The 17,475-nt window shown below is 41.3% G+C and overlaps 2 protein-coding genes across 2 annotated transcripts in view; one reads left to right on the top strand and one right to left on the bottom strand.

The window, feature by feature from the left end:
- eral1 (Era-like 12S mitochondrial rRNA chaperone 1) lies at window positions 1–6,622 on the bottom strand. The gene is made up of 11 exons (XM_084373520.1): window positions 6,393–6,622; window positions 4,676–4,834; window positions 4,381–4,508; window positions 4,209–4,286; window positions 4,074–4,120; window positions 3,910–3,971; window positions 3,665–3,777; window positions 2,772–3,077; window positions 2,375–2,524; window positions 1,732–1,812; window positions 1–501 (listed from the first exon to the last, which is right to left on the bottom strand). Exons 1-11 carry the CDS (start codon window positions 6,496–6,498, stop codon window positions 379–381), a joined length of 1,353 nt encoding a protein of 450 aa, XP_084229646.1. The 5' UTR covers window positions 6,499–6,622; the 3' UTR covers window positions 1–378.
- Window positions 6,623–13,393: 6,771 nt separating this feature from the next.
- The window catches only part of fam222ba (family with sequence similarity 222 member Ba), a 32,726-nt gene continuing 28,644 nt past the window's right edge, over window positions 13,394–17,475 (top strand). Inside the window, exon 1 of the mRNA XM_084373147.1 lies at window positions 13,394–13,508. The gene's annotated coding sequence lies outside the window, so the exon portion shown is untranslated. The remainder of the gene's footprint in view (window positions 13,509–17,475) is intronic.

Raw genomic sequence — 17,475 nt, 5'->3', positions numbered from 1 at the left:
TGGTGTGAGCTGCTTTTAATATACATATTTTCTACACTTAACTTGTTTAGTTAAATTCATTTCTTAAAGTTGGGGGACCCCTCAGTTTGACATCACAAGAGTAGCAGCATTTTATGGGTATATATGTACAAATATTGTATAATGTCTTATCAGTCTGCATGAAGCTGATGCATGAAGACAAAGGATGAAAAAGCCAAAAAATGATTTTCTTCTGACCGGTACCATCTCGGCGGGAGCTCTGGGACTGTAGCTTTATGCCACATCGCAGCTCCAAATCTGGCGATGAGATCTAATCCTGTGTTCAGCACTTCAGGTCCGTCCTTCACAGACAAAAATAAAAGAGTCGTCTCAAATCCAGCAGGACCGTTAAAGTCCTCTTCACCTCCTTAGTTTGACTGAGAGCTTCAGCCTTACATCCCTCAGGAAGATCCGGCTCAGGTCCCCACCCACCTCTTGGGCGATCTGCCCTACCAACTGGCCAGCAGGGCCGATCACCATGCTCTGTAGACACAAGAAATACAGCGACGTCAGGCAGCAGTGAATAGACGGGGACATTTGTTTTATTTCGCAGCAGGAAGAAGAGTCCCATTTGAGTAATGCAGGTTTAAAAGACAAACTTAAAGGTCCCTGTTGAAAATATTATGATGGTATCTGTTGCAAACAGCAAGGGGTTTGAGAAGGTTTTATTAAGTCAAGTTTAAGATGATGAACTGCATCTTTTTTCAAGAATGAAATAACCTAAAAAGAACCCTGCAAAGATTCAAACTTTTTGATAAAAAATGTTTAGTCCATCATGCATTTTCTTCGAGTGATAATTCATTTGAATACCTATAACCACTATGATTGTATGTATTTTAGCCCTCTGAGGCTGGTTTTACATTGAGCTCTCAACTCCAAATTTCTGATTTAGTCAAATAAACAAAAAGATGGGTTTGTGCCAGGAACTATTCATAACATAAATGGATTTCTTCGGTCCATCATCACTGTATTGCACCGGATCTACCTCTCTAGTCCTGTACTGAATGTTAAAGCTAAAGAATGGTGTTGGTCTAAGCCTTCTCTTCTCAGATCTCCTCTGGAGGTCACTCGCCTTGAAATATTTCAGTAACACAGATGTAGCTTTGAATATTCTCTGCCATCAAATATGCATGGTTCAGAAAGGCTGCTCAAATATTTACAAGTTAAAAACTCAAGGAAAAAAGGAATGTGGAGGTACGAGGGAACGGCAAATAAATACCAGAGGCCATTAGAGGCCACAGGTGTCAATAATGGAGAGATTTCACTTCCTCCAGAATAGTTTGTAGTTTCTGTCAATATTTTTCATATTGATTTGGATGTGTGCATACCAGTGACCGCATAAGCACTTTCATGTTGTCGTACTGAAATCTCATTCCATTCTGTCACTTCTCCCAGTGCGATGGTAGCCATGATAAATTAACCCAGATTACATATTAGATAGAAAGAGTACTTTATTAATACCAGAGTGAAACTGCAGTGTTAGAGCACCTAAGACGCATAAAACACAAAAACATATGAGGTAGGTATTAAACAAAATACAATCAAAAAGCCCAAAAATTGAAACCTAAGCTAAACTAAGCCAAGACTTTAAATAGGCAGCTGAACACACAGATGTCTACAGAAGAGTCAAGGCTCATATTTAGTACACAGGCACACAAGACACTTTACAGGAGCCGTGTTTCAAAAAGCCATAAATGTAAGGAGAGCACTTACCACGTGAGTGTCTTTCTTGGCATAAAGTTTCACAGAAATATGGAGCTCACCATTTTCTACCTCTTGCCAGAGTTCAACAGACTGAAAACAGAGAAAATGAAATATTAACAATGTGCTCGCTTCAATAAAGTGGAGGTCAACGTGAAACGGGAGACGTCAGCTGTTGGCTTGAAACAGTAACCATTACTACATATCCCAGCATTCTTTCCACGAGTATTTAAGGTGTCGTATGGATGAGTCTGACCGGGATGTGTTCCATGTGTACAATTTTTGCATTACTAGTGTGTAGTCTGTCAGAAACATGTAAAGGAAGACTGGAGCACCCGTGGAGATTCAACACCTTTGCAGTAAATACTACAGTAGCAGTAAATACAGACCAACATGATAATTACCATGTAAATAAAAAAATGAAAATAATGCCCGAATGGCAAATGACAAAATGGCCCCCAGTGTGCAAACAAAAAGCGGTGGTGAAGCAGGTGGAAGCTGCATCAAAGCACACGTCGGCTTGTAGGGTGGAAGTCAGTATGAAGGGCTTTAAATAAGCCGCAGACTCAGTGCAGCGAGATGTGATGAGCGAGTCAGTCAGCTGTCAGCTCATCATCATGTGTGACCGAGAGTGCAAAAATGGTCCATTAGTCACCTGTGTCACTGAATAGGGCACTTCCTGAGGCAGACACTCCAGAAGCTTCTCTCTGATGATGTTTTTGCAGACTTCCTCTGGACTCTGGTCAGTCAGGACCTCACTGTGGTACTGCCACGATCCTGGCTTGGCCGCAACCATTAAGTAGTTCTACAACAGCGTGATAAAAACATGGTAATCATCATAAATAAAGTAGTTTAGTGTTAATATGGTTTTATTGTAGGATGGGTGTGTTTAGTTAAGAATTCAGTCTCTTTTCTAGCTGGGTTACTGTTTGAATTATTCACCTATACATCATTATAAAAAGGTATAATGATGGAAGGTTTGAACATGTATTTATGATACAAAACGGCATCTGTACACATTTCTCTTACTATGTCCATAATCTTGCATGTACCTTCAGCGCATCGATGTACTCGCTGTCCAAAGAGGAGAGCATGAAGACGTCCTTGAAGTGAGGCCAGCCCTGTTGGCTCCTCAGCGCCTTCAGTTTCTCTTTGCTCAGTACAGAGTTTGCCTCGGTGCTGTCCTCAGGACCTGCGTTGTCCTCATCAAGCAACATCTCTGAATCCCTCTCTGGCCTCTTTTCAGTCCGAGAAGGCCTGAGCATGGGCCTGACCCGTGTTTTTCGTCCGTTTACCACTCCGCATGTCAACTCTGCTGTGATATTCAGCAGTCTGTCCTTAGCCTTAACCAGGTCCACCTAGAAAAAAGAAAAGCATCAGTGAACACATCTATGTAATAATAAGCATTGCCTGTGCAGTCAAAGCCTGATATACAGTATCTTATTCCTCTGTGCAATAGAGCTTGATTGTTGTCTAAAAACTGTTAAAAACACATCTGTGAGCCAGACTGTTATGCCAGGTGACATCTTTGATTGAATGCATTATTTGACCCTGTTTGAGTAAAGTTCACTGAACGCTACAGTGCCCAGCTGTTTTAGAAAATTATTTAGCCTTTAAAGAAAGAAAAAAACCTCCATGACCTGTTTATAAAGATTTACATCTTCAGGAGCATCAAATAGGCTTGTGGCTAAGTATCAAAGAAAGATTTTGCAAGTCAGAAACAAATAAGAGAAAGACTAAGATGTTGCAGTTTTAAGCAAAAATATTGAATAACCAAGGCCTTATTCTTTAATTAAAATAATCTTCCTCAGGTATTTCTAAAAATTTAGCACAAGGGACATCTGCATCAACATATACTGTATGTCTTTAAATGTAGAAGTATTTGTTGGTGTGAAGGCAGCCTGATGATAGTGTAGTCAGTGTGTATTATTCTGGGGAAGAATACCTTATTGAGGACCAGGATCGCAGGGATGTGAGGGTGCTGAGCCAGACATTTGAGCACCTCAGGGTCAAGCCTGTTGCACATCCATTTGTCGGCCGCGTCCACCATGACTACCACTGAGAATGGACACAATTCCAATTATGAGCCCTTGAAACTCAGCACTATATTTCACTCTCAGTGTTAAATCAAAAAGAAACTGCAGCTCAGTCTCAACTAATAAAAAGGCTCAGAGTAAATTTATGTCATACTTAGGTCGGCTTCTTTGACTGTGTTCCAGGGATCCACGAGCAGAGACTTCTCCAGCTGGTGTCTGTGGAAACATGGGTCCATTCATATATTACACTGCATAATAACACTGCATGTAGACTAGAGATTTTAAGAAAAATATCAAAAATCTAACGAAGAACGTCACCTTTTGACCTTTGATGCAGTGGTGAGACCAGGAGTGTCCAGTAAAATCTACAAAACAGTCACACACACGTATGGACTTTTGGCTTTTTAATAGCATGAATAACTTATAACAGAAGAGACGGGAAAAAGCTCTTACTATCTGTGTGTCATCTTCTGTTAAGACGCCCGTGGCACGACTCCGTGTGGTGTGTACTTTCTTGGACACAGCAAACACCTTTAAGAAAAAATCATTCACTTTAAAAAAGTCCTCAGTCAGGCAGACAAATTACAGTGTATAGGTGTAAAAGGGAGACGGTCGAGACAGTAACCTTTCTGCCAAGGAGCTGATTGGACAACGTGGACTTCCCAGCATTTGGGGAACCTATAATGGCAACTTTCAACACCTTTGCATCGTCAGGCTGATCGGGATGTCTGAGTAACAAAGATACCTGTTCACCTAAAAACGCACAAACAAAATTAATCATCAGACGGACAATTTGACAGCAGCAAGAGAAGGAACTCAAACATCAGATTGGTCGCAGGATGACGTTGGGGAAAAAAGGCTGAGCCAGAAAGATCAGATGAGTTCAGGGATGTAAATCTCTGAGGCAGTGGTCTGATTACCGCTGTCCGGCGGAACTGAGGCTGGGTGGCGATAAAAACTGCTGTCTGCCTCTTCTGCTTTGCCTTTGATCAGTCTGTCGAGAAACGCCTCCGATGTAATAAAACAAGCAGGAGTGAAGATAAATCCGTTCCTTCCTCCTCGGCTGCATGCAGCATTTTCTGTAAAGACATCAACATCTCCATCACTGCGCTGCCGGCAGGGCTGTGGGGTATCTGAGCGATTCTGCTTACTTGGAAGTATATGGGTATGTCAAAGTATAAAAATGCATTCAGATGGCCCTGCTCATAAACTTGCTCGTAAAACTAGCCACATAATGATTGTGCACATTGAGTACCTCTTTGGGAACCACAAAAAAATTTACTGAAAGAAAATGCTTTACTGTTTTTTAACAAAAACCGACACGCCATAAAGAGAATTTGCTGATAACTTAAGAGCCATTAAGTATTTCTTTATTGTCACTATCAGTATCAACCGCTCAAACTGGTGCTGAAAGGATTTTTTAATTAGTCTGTTGACAGAAAATTGCTTCACTTGACAGTTTTTTATATTTCATACACTAAACAATTAGGGATGCATGATTTCAGATGTGCAAATATGCACATATTTCCTCCATTTAATTGCAGAGGACATCAGGTCACTCCTGCAGTGGAATTAACATATTACTATGGCTACTTTTATTGCGATGGCCTACTGGCAGAAGCAGATTCACAACGCTTTTCAAATTTAAGCTGTCGAATCAGAAGAAATGTTCATTTCAGGTCAATGCCAACATTTGATTTTAAAGCCTTTATCGACCAGTAACAGTGACATGGCAATATTGTCATGCATCCCTATAAACAATTATTCGATTAGTTGAGAAAAATGTGTCAAAAATGACTCCATAATAAAAAATAAGCAGCCCTAGTTCGACAAATGCAGGGACGTAATGTCAGGTGACCCCTTGAAGACATGTTTTAAGACAAAATAAAATTACTCATTACATATTTCATTAGAAATTATTTAAATTAAATCTACTTCTTTCCACTCATTGAAAAATACAGACTGTATTTATATTCACAAAATCAAACTCCAATGTGCAAGCCTTAAACTCAGATCTAAAGTGAGCACAGAGATATTTCCTCCTTTTAGCAGGTGAATATTTAAACAGCTGCATCATTCTGTAGAGTGAAGATCAAATATCCAAGTGAAATAACAAGAAGAAAAACACATTAAAGTCTGCCAAATATTCAAAGGGTAAAGTATTAATACAGAATGTTTATCTGAATCTGAATGTTTTCTGTAATGGCAGATTTTATTAACATATATCACTTGTTATTTATACTTCAGGGTGTGTTGATGAAGCACAATCTTGCACATGTAGGGTCATAGGTGTAAATGTGCCCCATAATAAATGGAAAATCATAACTTTCTTGTTGTCAGTACTTGTCATTCATTCTGTCTGTGCTCTGTTTACCATCCACACATAGTCTCGGATGACACAGGCACAATTAAAAGCACCATAACATCATGTTGTATTCACACATCAGCACACTGTGTCTCAGAGGAGCACAGAGCTGCACTGATTTGTTCTGTCGCTCTGCTTCCTCATGCCGTCAGAGTACGCTGAATAGCTGAAGGTCCCATTTTCCTCATTTTACTTGTATCCCGTACTTTACTACTAACACAACACGTTTCCTGGCTTAAGAAATTAAACATGAAAACATGTCTGTGTCTGACCTGCTGTGAGACACCATGACGCACTTTCCTGCCGAGCAGACACGACGGCCCGTCTGGAGAAGACGGCGGAGTCTCTGAAGAACCGAGCACACACTCTGAGCGCCATCGAGCCTTTATACCTGCTGCTGCTGTGTTAAAGCTCAAACGACAGTATTAATCGTTTCAGAGGTGAGTCGCTTGTTTGCATTCACATTGCCTACAACAGGGGGAAACCATGTTGCTTTGACCAAAGAGACACGACTTCCGCTGTGAGGAGAGTGTTCACAGAGGTCTGGGTGGAGGCTACACCGCCCCCTAGAGACCAGCGTGTCAACTACAACATGTCCCTTCATCCTACATAGTGTGTGTGTAGTCTGTGACGGAAGGTCTGTTATAATGCTCAGCTTTTCAAAGTCAAACACTTTTTTTTCCTTTTTTTTTTTAATAACCCAGATTAAAATGTCTCTAGGTTTTTTATTTAGCCTAATTCAGCAATGTGGATATTAAAGTAACTCATTAAACAAACAAACATTAAACAGTGTTTACAGGTCTGGAGGAGAACTACTGCATGTGTGATAAAAGTAGTATAAAGCCTTTTTGTGACTCCAGAGGCAGCTGTATTTAATCTGATAAATAATGATAATAATAATTATAATAATAATAATAATAATAATAATAATAAGAAGAAGAAGAAGAAGAAGAAGAAGTAGAAGAAGAATGACAATGTTAATGATGATAATAATAATAATAATAATAATAATAATTATTATAAACTTTATTTCTATAGCACCTTTCAAAACCAAGGATAGAAGGTGCTTCACAGACTATAATAGCATACAGAGCAAGAAAGATTCTAGGTGCTGTATCGTAGGAAACTGGACTTGTTTCAGTTTCTTGGAGGGGAGTCGCAAGAGGTGAAACGTCTTCAAGAAACTGAAACAAGTCCAGTTGCCTACGATACAGCACTTAGAGTTACCATGACCTGGATGACTGAGAACCTTCATCAACAGTACAAGAAAGACAAATTAAGCAGATAAAATGCAATATAATCAGATGCTTCACAAAATACAATACTGGTGCAAAGAGCAGTAAACATGAAATATGAAACACAGAGATAAGACTAAATATAAAAGAGCAAGAGCAAATAGCCTCCAGTGACGTCACTCAGTGGTCAAGTTGAATTGAAGGTTCTGCTGTATGGATTTTGATCATTTGTTTTTAAACTGTCCATAATGAGTCCAACATTGCTATAGGAGTGCAATGTTAGACCAGTGGACTACTTTCAAAACCTGGGGCCTTTACATGTACATTTCTACGAAAAATAACCTAATAAAAGTTATAATATAATTTATATAAATAAGACAAAATCAAAGCAATGCATCATTTGGCAGCAAATCCTCTGTAACTCCCACAAGACTCCTCACCAGTTTGGGAACCACCTGTCTGCAGGATATTCAGAAGCTAAAACCAGCCACTGGCATTTCCAAATCAGCTCATCATAATGCACAAACACATCTGCCGACATGAGCAACTCACAGTTTAAAATGGATGACAGCGCTCAGAAGATCTTTTGGCTCGGGTGATATTCTCCAGATTACTTTGTGAGGGATGGTGCGCCTATAACCGCAAATCAGATTTGCACTGTGCAGACTTTTCCTTTCCCTCTTGTCCCTTGAGTACACAAAACAGAGCTTCTCCCTGAGGGTGCTTGGAGCACATTTGTGACAATGTTGTCGAGGATATATCGAGCATCCCTGCTTAAAGCAATATGCCAACCTGAGGAAAACACAGCACACTCGCATATTAACACCCTGCAACTCCTCAGTACTAATTCACAATGACAAGCTGATATAATGACTTGATAACCATGAAGTCTGTAAGGTTAATCATCAGGCTAAAAGGACACAGTTTGCATATTGATGGATTACTGTAACATGTTGCCTTCATTGTGTATGGCAAATCCAGGCAGAGCAGATGTCTCCCCATAGTCCATCAAACATGCCGGCTGTTTGTTAGTCCTCGAGGACTTGCTCGGGGCGGAACAAACACCACCACTGGGGAGGACGATGAAGGATATCAGGTAGCTCACAATCTGTCATCATCTAACTCTAAAAGCTCAGCAGCAATGGAAGGGCAACAAAAATGGAGCTTTTAGCAGACACTTACTGCCGAATTCCAATTGAACCAGAAACCAAAAGGATATTTGAGGATCAGTAATGTTTGAACTTTCTCTCTATCTGCATCCCTCCCACTCTCTCTCTCTCTCTCTCTCTCTCTCTCTCTATCTCCCTCTTAAATTCATTCAAGGCCTTTTCTCCCTCCGGGCTTTCCTCACATGGCCATTTCACGTGGGAGTGTATCAGAGTTCTTTCTATGACTGCATTAACTTTGGCCTTCAGAAAGAGCTCTCTCTCTAAAAAAAAATACAAAAAGGCTTCGCCTGCAGACCATTTAATCATAAGCTGTAGCCCACTTTGCCACTTGAAGTGCACTTGCCAATGAGATTCAGCATGGTGTGATGGAAAACCTCCCTCTGCTGCTGCAATTCAGTGCGCTGTTGATTGCTAATCAATCTTGTCTTATGTAATTCTAACAGAATTAGGCTACAGTGTGTTCTGATTTGCCTTAATTGATTGGGGAAAGGTCAAATCTCCCTGAATTCTCAGAATCTGCAGCTGAACCAGGTGATGGCTTTCCTCCAATTCAGGTTTTATGCTCTGGTAACCTCCCTTGTTGATTTGCTAATATGACTAGCTGGGATTAGACATGCAATAACTGGCAGCGTCTGCACTAATAGGAAGATCTGGCTGCTCACGAGGAATAACAAAGTTCATGGAATAATAAGCACGAGCCATGGGGCATGTCAGCGGGGAGCAGAGGTGGGAAAAAACAATCTGTCAGCGCGTCAGAGCATCCATCACTCCATCACTGCTGATTGCAGTGAGAGGCGTGATGCTGCACAGCTGGCTGATTGTCTATAAAACAGCCGCTCCTGAACTTTCTCATGCTGAGGACTCCAACGCAGACAGGCTATTTGCACAGGATCCCGCAGATTAATGAATGGATGGATGAATTTCCACATTTGATAAATGAGAACGCAGCTAGATTTAACTGTCACGTCTGACGTGACGCCCTGAAGGTCCCCCAAGGTCCCTCGATTCAGCAATCACTGCTCCATACGTCCTTGCTCAGACTCCTTTTTAAAAGAGGTGATTTAGCTCCCAAACTACCCATATAGGTCACACTGATGCTCTGATTGTACAATCTCTCTCTCGGTGGGGGAGATAAAGGGAAAAAAAAAACTTTTATTCATTCTAGACTTGCAATCGATGTGACTTGTCTGTGAAGTGGATCAATAATGCCTCTCTTTGAAATCATCAATCACGTCAGTGGTGAATTTAAAAAGCGTAATTAGGAACAGCGTTCTTAAACATCCTGTATTGATGTCTTCTTTGGTATGGAGAAAGACACCATTCTGCATCATTAACTTTGTATTATTGCCTGATGGAGCCTGCTGCCTCTACTTCCCCACCTGCTGAACTCAGAGCGCTGTGTGTGATTGGGCTTTCAGACCAAATTCTCCCCTCTTTCACTTGCTGATGGGGGAAGTGAAGCTTGCAGGCCTAAATTGGCTGGAGTATTGTAATAAGCGTCCCGTCCACACTGGAACCTAGACCATGGAGTTACCCTTCACAATGCTTGCTATCAGAACTGTTTGCGGAGTTGAACATGTGTAATTTTCTCCCTAATCATCTTATTTGATTACCTTTGTGCAGCTTCTAACCTGACATGACATTACACGGCCGTGAGCACACATTCTCCAGCACTCCCATAACTTGCCACAATCTTCTGTGTTGTCCATCTGTCTCTCTCTGGTAATAAAATGGTATCAATACTGTGGAGAGGGCAGGTGGGCGGTTGTAATAGAGTAATTTATTTTAGTTGTCACAGAAATATAAGTCTTTGATTAGGGAGCTATACACATCAGGCTACACAAATAGAACCTTTCATCAAATCACAAAGCATGTGACACTATTGACCGTGGAGTCCTCTCACTGGGTTTCATCTTCCCAAATAAGATTCATAATACAATATGTGAAGGGCACAAAGATGCAAAATGCAAGGGTAATTCAGCCCCAGGCAAATCTTTAAACCAGAGAGCCAGATGAGTGTTAAATATAGGCCAGTGAAATGCAGAAACAAGCGGTATTTTTGGAAGCTAAAGCGCAGATGTTAATGCAAGAAGTGCTGATTTTGATTATGAAATGACAACTAAATGTGTTAATGTTTGTGGCATCCTGGGCATAAGGTTGGTGGATCCCCAGTGGGTATTTTTCCCAATCTGGGAATTTAAAGGGTCTGCTTACCTTGATTATTTTCTCACATACCCCGAGCAGTAAATAGCCATGTAGATAGTGTCGTTTTAATTGCTGAGGCTTCAAAAATAGCATCTAGTACAAAGAAAGTGAATAAAGATACTGTAGGTAAGAATTAAACTGATTATGCTTCATGATGGTTGCTCCAATAGTCAGATTGATAAAAGACAAAAAGAATGAAGGAAAAACCTGGATAAACGAGTGTAAAACAAATGCAGATGCTTCCATACAGGGCACAGCAGCTCGCAGACTGATTTGATGAGTATGAAAATAATGTGAATCATAGGTTATGGCCTCTCAACCCAACTGGGAGATTTTAGAGTGAAATGTTAGACAACGCTCTCCACATCATCATAAAAACTTAATTCATGAATCATCTTGAGGAGAATTAAAGCTCCTCTGGAGGCTTGTGAAGCACAGTACCTTAGTCAGACACTTCTGAGTAGACAGACAAGTCGTTTTTCCCTTTCAATATGTCAGCCTGTTATTGCCTGCTAATCAAAATGCGACAACATTTCTTCATTACAATCCAAAAATTCACCACAAACCCTCTCGTCTTCAAAGGTTGGGGTGGTAGAGTTTCCTATTCTGTGCACCCGTGTGTGCTACTTATTACAAAACACACTGTAGGATTTGTCCCAGGTTTCAGGTGATGCAACTTGAAATCATAATCACATTCAGTTGTTGCAGAACAATACCACAGTGTATACATACTAATTTACATGAAAAAGCCCTGCATTGAAATTTACTCAATTATACACAGGGCCTGTGGAAGATTTGTTGTACTGTAAGTACCAAACTAAAAGTACTTCATACCTATTAATTGCATGTTATTTGGAATTATTATTAGAATTAGCACATTAACATGTAAGCAGCATGTTAATACCATAGGTGATTGTGATTGGAGTCAACTGAAACTACCTTATACACTGTTGGGTATGCCATTAATATAAATAATCATATTCAACAAACTGATAATATGTTTTGCTTTGTAAAATCTCAGTCTTCAAAGGAACTGGTTATAAAAACTGTCAAATACAGTAATTGTAGTGGAGTAAAAAGTACTGTATTTCCCTCTGTGAAATGTGTTTGAGTGGAGGTAGAATAAATTAGAAAAACTTAATTGAAGTGTCTTGGGGAGTAATGGAATACATGTAACAGGATTACATAATTAGGATACAAAAAGGGTAACTGTATTCCGTTAGTTATAGGAAAAAGACGTTATGAGATTACAGATACATTTGGTAAATAGGGGATTACTAACAGGATTACAATTTTAAAATCAAGAATGATATACTAGTTAGTCACTAGGCACATGTGCACACATGACAACACTACACGTCAAGTCTCATACAACATCACTCTGGTCTTCAGGGCAGCCAGACACACCACTATTACAGAATGCACATTCATTAAGACTAAATAAAAGTCATCTTATTGATATTTATTTTCTCTATTCTTTCCGTGCATATGTTTGGTATTGAAGTAATCCAAAAGCAACGGAAAGTAATCAAGTTACATTACTTTAATATTGTGATACTTGGATTACCTTACTACATTTTCTTACAGGTAAATTCTAACTGCATCGAAATACTATTTTTAAAGTTACCCTCCCGGCCCTGCACACAACCAGAATAACTGCTAGCTGCTGCTAACTGTTGCTGCTATGAGCTAGTTAGCTCAGTCGGCCATGCTGCTAGCTATTAACTGACTCTGCTTGAGCTTTGCTATTGGACTATCGCTTCTTGATGTACTATGAGACAGGAAGGGCCAGGGCTAGCTAATTGGCATGCTAACTTGAGAAGATATCTGTGCAACACAAGATATCATAAAAACAGTGTCAATGCTGTTAGTTCTTCACATTCTGTTTATTATTCTATTATTTTTCAAAATGTTTTAAACAAAAATTCTTACATATCACACCTTTAAAATTAATTGTACTTGAATATGGTATTTAAAGGTTTACTATGTAAACTCTCTTTGTTTTTGTGACTGAATAAAGCGAATAAACAAACTGACCTTAAAGGACAAAAGAATTTCATACTGTTTTACTTTGTTTATATTTGGCGGACCCTGCCACATTTGTAGCTTCAAACGGACTTCTGGGGACCTTATTTTCCTCTGAAGGCAGTTTGTTTAATCAGTTATGGGAAAAAAATATATTTCCGACTTTGTATTATTACCTCATTAATATTATAAATATTAAACATTTTGAGATGGTATTTCATCTCCAAAACTACATAGTGCCCCTTTAACTAAATATGTATATGGAATTTCATCACTGGTCACACTTTACGCAAAGCTCATTGTACACCAACACAACATTATTATAATTGCTATTATTTTACATATAAAATTATTAAAATTTGAATACCTCTGCCCCTCTGCTTGTTGGCCAACCCTGATGGCAGACAATAGAGAACATATAGAGGTTTACATAATGTACAGCTGTCAAAATGATTAAACATCAACATATAGTTTGTATTCTTTAACTAATTTCATCTTCATCTCGGCATACATAATAACATTACAGCCGTCCAATCGACTCCCCCCCTGCCTGTACCTTTAAACCACTCTGCTGTCCTGCGCAGCGCACGGCGCAGTCTGGAACGGTCCCCCGCTACTGCGCATGCGCCGGAAGTTGCTGCCGCAGACAGCAGCAGCAGCAGTGATTCGGCAGCGCAGGGCAACGGGAGAAAATCTGTCCGTTTTAAACCATGGCGACGTACTAAACGATGCCTTTCGCAGAGGTAAACGGAGAGTAAGTAGTTGTATCTTAATAACACGCCTGCCGCCTGATACTGTGTGACATCCTCTCATATTTTGGCATTAATATTGTGAAAGCTTGAGGAGGCAACAATGGGACTGTGTATGTTTCAGACTGACTGGCTAGGTTAGCTAGCCAGGAGCCTGGACAGTCAGCTGGCACACTGACTGGCAACATGCAGCTTTATAGCTACTGTACTGCTCCCCTGTATTGTCTGCCTATCTGCTGTAAACCCTTACGGCTTAACTGGCTTTTATGAGCCGCACACATTTTATTCAGTCACTAAAGGAGTCATAAATTCTTGTTTAACGCAGGTGTTCACTGGAACTGGGCTTGTGTTGTTGGGCTGGTTAGCTAATTGTTTTTTTTGTTGTTTTTTTTGCAATGTGACAACAACCAGCCAGGATTAAGTAGAGCTCCGTTCGCCTGCCAAATCATCATCATAATTGCATCTTCATCATTGGGATTTTCATTAACCTGATGCAGACAGTTTTGTGGCACCTCTCGGGAGAAATAACAAGTTCCTTTTCCGAGAGAAGCCATCTGTGAATGAAGTTGAAAGTGTGGTTATCTCATGCGATTCCCGGCTTTGTACAAAGTATGGTTTGGCTGTCAGTGAGTTGTCTCCCACTGCTAGTATCCGGTGTACTCATTAGGACATGCATGCACACATCCACATTTAGAGTGTCAGTCGTCTTCACCCGTCATACAGATGTGTGCGCTCCCTTCTCACTCGCCGGAGTGTCTGCAAATAGCACCTCTTAATATAACGACATGGGAGAAGTGTTCCCACCTGCAAAGGCAAGTGTTAAAGGTGATAACAAAAGGTTGACGTCACCGGGCTCATCCTGATCCTGCCGCACAACCTCGACCACTGAGGAGGAGGAGGAGTGCAGGAGGAGTAGTTTCAGAGGAGGAGAGCAGTTTTCTTTTTTTTGCCATAACGTCTAATGGTTCGTGTCTGGAAGGAAAAGGTTTATCTCTGATCAGATTTCGGGGATCCTAAGGGCACACTTAACTAATGGGATCCTATCGATGTTTCCCCCCCCCCTCCAAGGCTGATCTTTACACGGCGGAATGTTAATGTTGCCACAGCCTGTCCGTGTTGTCTTTGGCTGCTCTGAGTCTGCTTTTATTGCTGTAGTCGTCGGTCCGTAATGTCATGGAGCATGACGGATATGATTTAAAAAAAAAAAAAAAAGGGCACACACCGCAGTAAAGCAACACTTCTGAGACTGGCTGGAGTATGGAAGTGATCGTGTTCACTCTGCACATGGTAAGGTGGAGGAAACTGTTTCTGTCTGCATTTATTTGCATGGGCATTTTTTTGAAGTGTTTATGTGAAAAGCCATCATCCTACCTCTACTGTGACAATAGTGAGACTGTTTGGTTTGTGACAGAAAGGGAGGATGTGCTCAGCCGCTGCTTACTCAAACAAGAGCCTGACATTACTTGCTCAAAAGTGCAGTTTTGCAATGTAGCTTTCTTCTCCCTACATTTTCCAAAGAGCGGATAATTAAATTTCAGACCTTGTTGTCTGGGAAACTCAGGCCCCTAGACTCAGTGCAATTATCGTGCGGAGAAGGAACCCTTTTTGCATTTGGGTGCTATGTTTCCCAGCACAATGAAGATTAATTAGGTCTTAGAAACAAATGACTGTAAGGCCTCTCCCCATCTGTAAAACGCGGCTCGCCTCTAATGACAGCAATCTGACAGATACTTAGAAGAATGAGAGTAAAAAGGCTTCAAAGTTACTGTGAGATATTGTAATGTAAAGGCTTACAACAGTGCAGACTGTGACTGTGCATGCTTTTAAGCATTTACTTCCATTCAAGCCTGAGAATGATTTGTGTGTGTGTGCGCGCTTGCTTGTAACGGCTGCAGAGGAGCCTGAATGTCAGGAGCACCTGGTTCATTAGTTCGTGTCACGCTGGTCAGCATTGTAGAAAATTACAGCGTTGGGCCAAATTGAAATACCACTTGAATGCATGTGTTAATTAGATCTCTGCGTGGCTTTTCAAAGTGTCTCTCCTCCTCTGCCAGTGAGTCATGTGCTGACTCTTTGACCTGTCACCGCAAACCTGGAGTCTTTGCTGAGGGCAAGCTGACAGGAAAGCGAGTTTGCATTGGTTTTTCCCAGCCAACCACTATCAAATATATTGGAACGTATTGATTTACATTGTGGGCAGGAGGAGGGTAATTTCCTCTAAAATACTTGTGTAGCATCTTGGCTGCTGTAGCCTCGCAGTCTGCTGGTGCCTGTAGACGAGGTTAAACTGTTAAAAAATGCATATTGTGGAGAACGTACACACCTACAAGTTTAAGCCTACTTGAGTGGAAGCTTTTAAAGTAGAGTACGGTGTGAATGTAACATGCACGCCCACACAGTTTTCTAGATACTAACCTCACTGTATCAAACTTTTCCTTGTAAGCAAATGGCACAGCAGATATCGGTGAGTGAGTGCCTTGCGCCGAGTCCCGGATGTTTTGTGTCGCAGAGGGCTCTCCACGTGACCGCCAAACAATCTGATTCCCAACATTAGGCTTGTCTCAGACAGCAGTAATAAGAGGATAACATCAAAGCTCTGCTTTATTTCTTAGAGACTTCAGAGCAAGACTATGAATAACAGATCACAAGGTACAAAGACTGAACGAGAGAACTTGAGCAGCTTTTATGTTTCAGCTGTTGTTGGGATTCACAGCGAGCTCATTAAAATACATTGATTAGTAACAGTCCCGATTCTGTGATTGTTGACTGTGAAATGGCTCGGCTAACCAGCATATTTTTGATGCAATGATTTTCTATGCTGGAATGAGCCACTTGGCCGATGCTCATTTTGGTTTATTCAAAGCCAGTCATTTGATGTAGCGTTTTAGAGACGGTACTTGAATTGGAAATGTGAAACCGTACGCTCTTCCCAAAGCAATACATTTGTCCCTTTGATTTTCTAGCGGGGGCTCGTGTATGTTAAATCTCTTGCAGGTGTTGTCTGTGAATTTTATGTGCATAGCAGATTTTTATTTTCCTCACCCCGGCCGTTTCAGTTGAGCAGCAGCATTTGTTGAATATCATCCATTTTGCTAAATGAGACTTCCGTGCCGTCCTGGACAGCCGGCCGGAGATTTCCCAGGTACCGATGGTCTGCCAGCCGGCTCCACCTTTCAGTCCTCCAGTCAGCAGGGCAGCTGTCAGCCCACGTTCGCCCACTCAGCCACCCACCACCTTGGAGAGACTTTGTGCGAGGCCACCCGATGTCTTCTCAGCTGTATGAGTCTGAGCTCAGACAGGGAGCAGATGTTTGGTAGCCTTTGTGCGAGCGGGCGAAGTCAGGAGACCCAGTGTGAGGGTCAAACGCAGGTCAGGCTGGGAGTAAAGAACTACGGCCACATGATACATCCAGATCAGGTGTTTAGGACATCATGGGCAACTTCTGGTTACCTTTGAGAACAAGGGACAGGCCTGCAGGGCTCAGGCAGCGGGTCAGCTGTTACATGGTATTCAGTTTGGTTCACATGGGTTGTTTTATTTTGTGCCAAATGACTGCAGGCGATAGGCCTGATTTGAAGACACACTTTCTGTCTTTGTTTGCTACATTTTTGCGTTCTCCATTACTTCTTTTTTTTTTGCATGGATTTGCATGTTAGCCGGCAGGTCCAATTAGGGCAAAACAGCACTGCTCTTGCCGGGTAGTTTGCGTAATCAGCAAACCAGAGACCTTAAGCCAGGGAGTGCTGCAACCTGACGTGACAAACACCAAGACTAAAGGGCTTTCTGAAATTGTTGTGTCTTCAGCTTGAGGACAATCGGGGGGAAATCTAAGCCTCCGGGTGACATTCACAGTGAAAACAGCAGTCATAGCAGCAGGAGGAACAAGTCGTGGTTTAGGAGAGCATCTGTGTGATCAGGCTTGTCGGAGGCACTGGAGACGGCAGGGTTGTTTATCCACCTCCATCTCGCAGG

Source organism: Pagrus pagrus (assembly GCF_965226575.1).
Source record: "Pagrus pagrus genome assembly, chromosome: 14".
Classification (NCBI taxonomy): Eukaryota; Metazoa; Chordata; class Actinopteri; order Spariformes; family Sparidae; genus Pagrus; species Pagrus pagrus.
Note: the sequence above shows the minus strand (reverse complement) of the source record. Positions and strands in the feature narration are given on the sequence as shown.

Bases quoted from the DNA above. Each gene is read 5' to 3' on its own strand.
- eral1 (XM_084373520.1), bottom strand. From the start codon at position 6,498: ATGGCGCTCAGAGTGTGTGCTCGGTTCTTCAGAGACTCCGCCGTCTTC. The intron at 2,525-2,771 runs GTACATGCAAGA...ACGCTGTTGTAG, and splicing joins AGTACATCGATGCGCTGAAG to AACTACTTAATGGTTGCGGC. The intron at 502-1,731 runs GTAAGTGCTCTC...TTGTGTCTACAG, and splicing joins CCAAGAAAGACACTCACGTG to AGCATGGTGATCGGCCCTGC.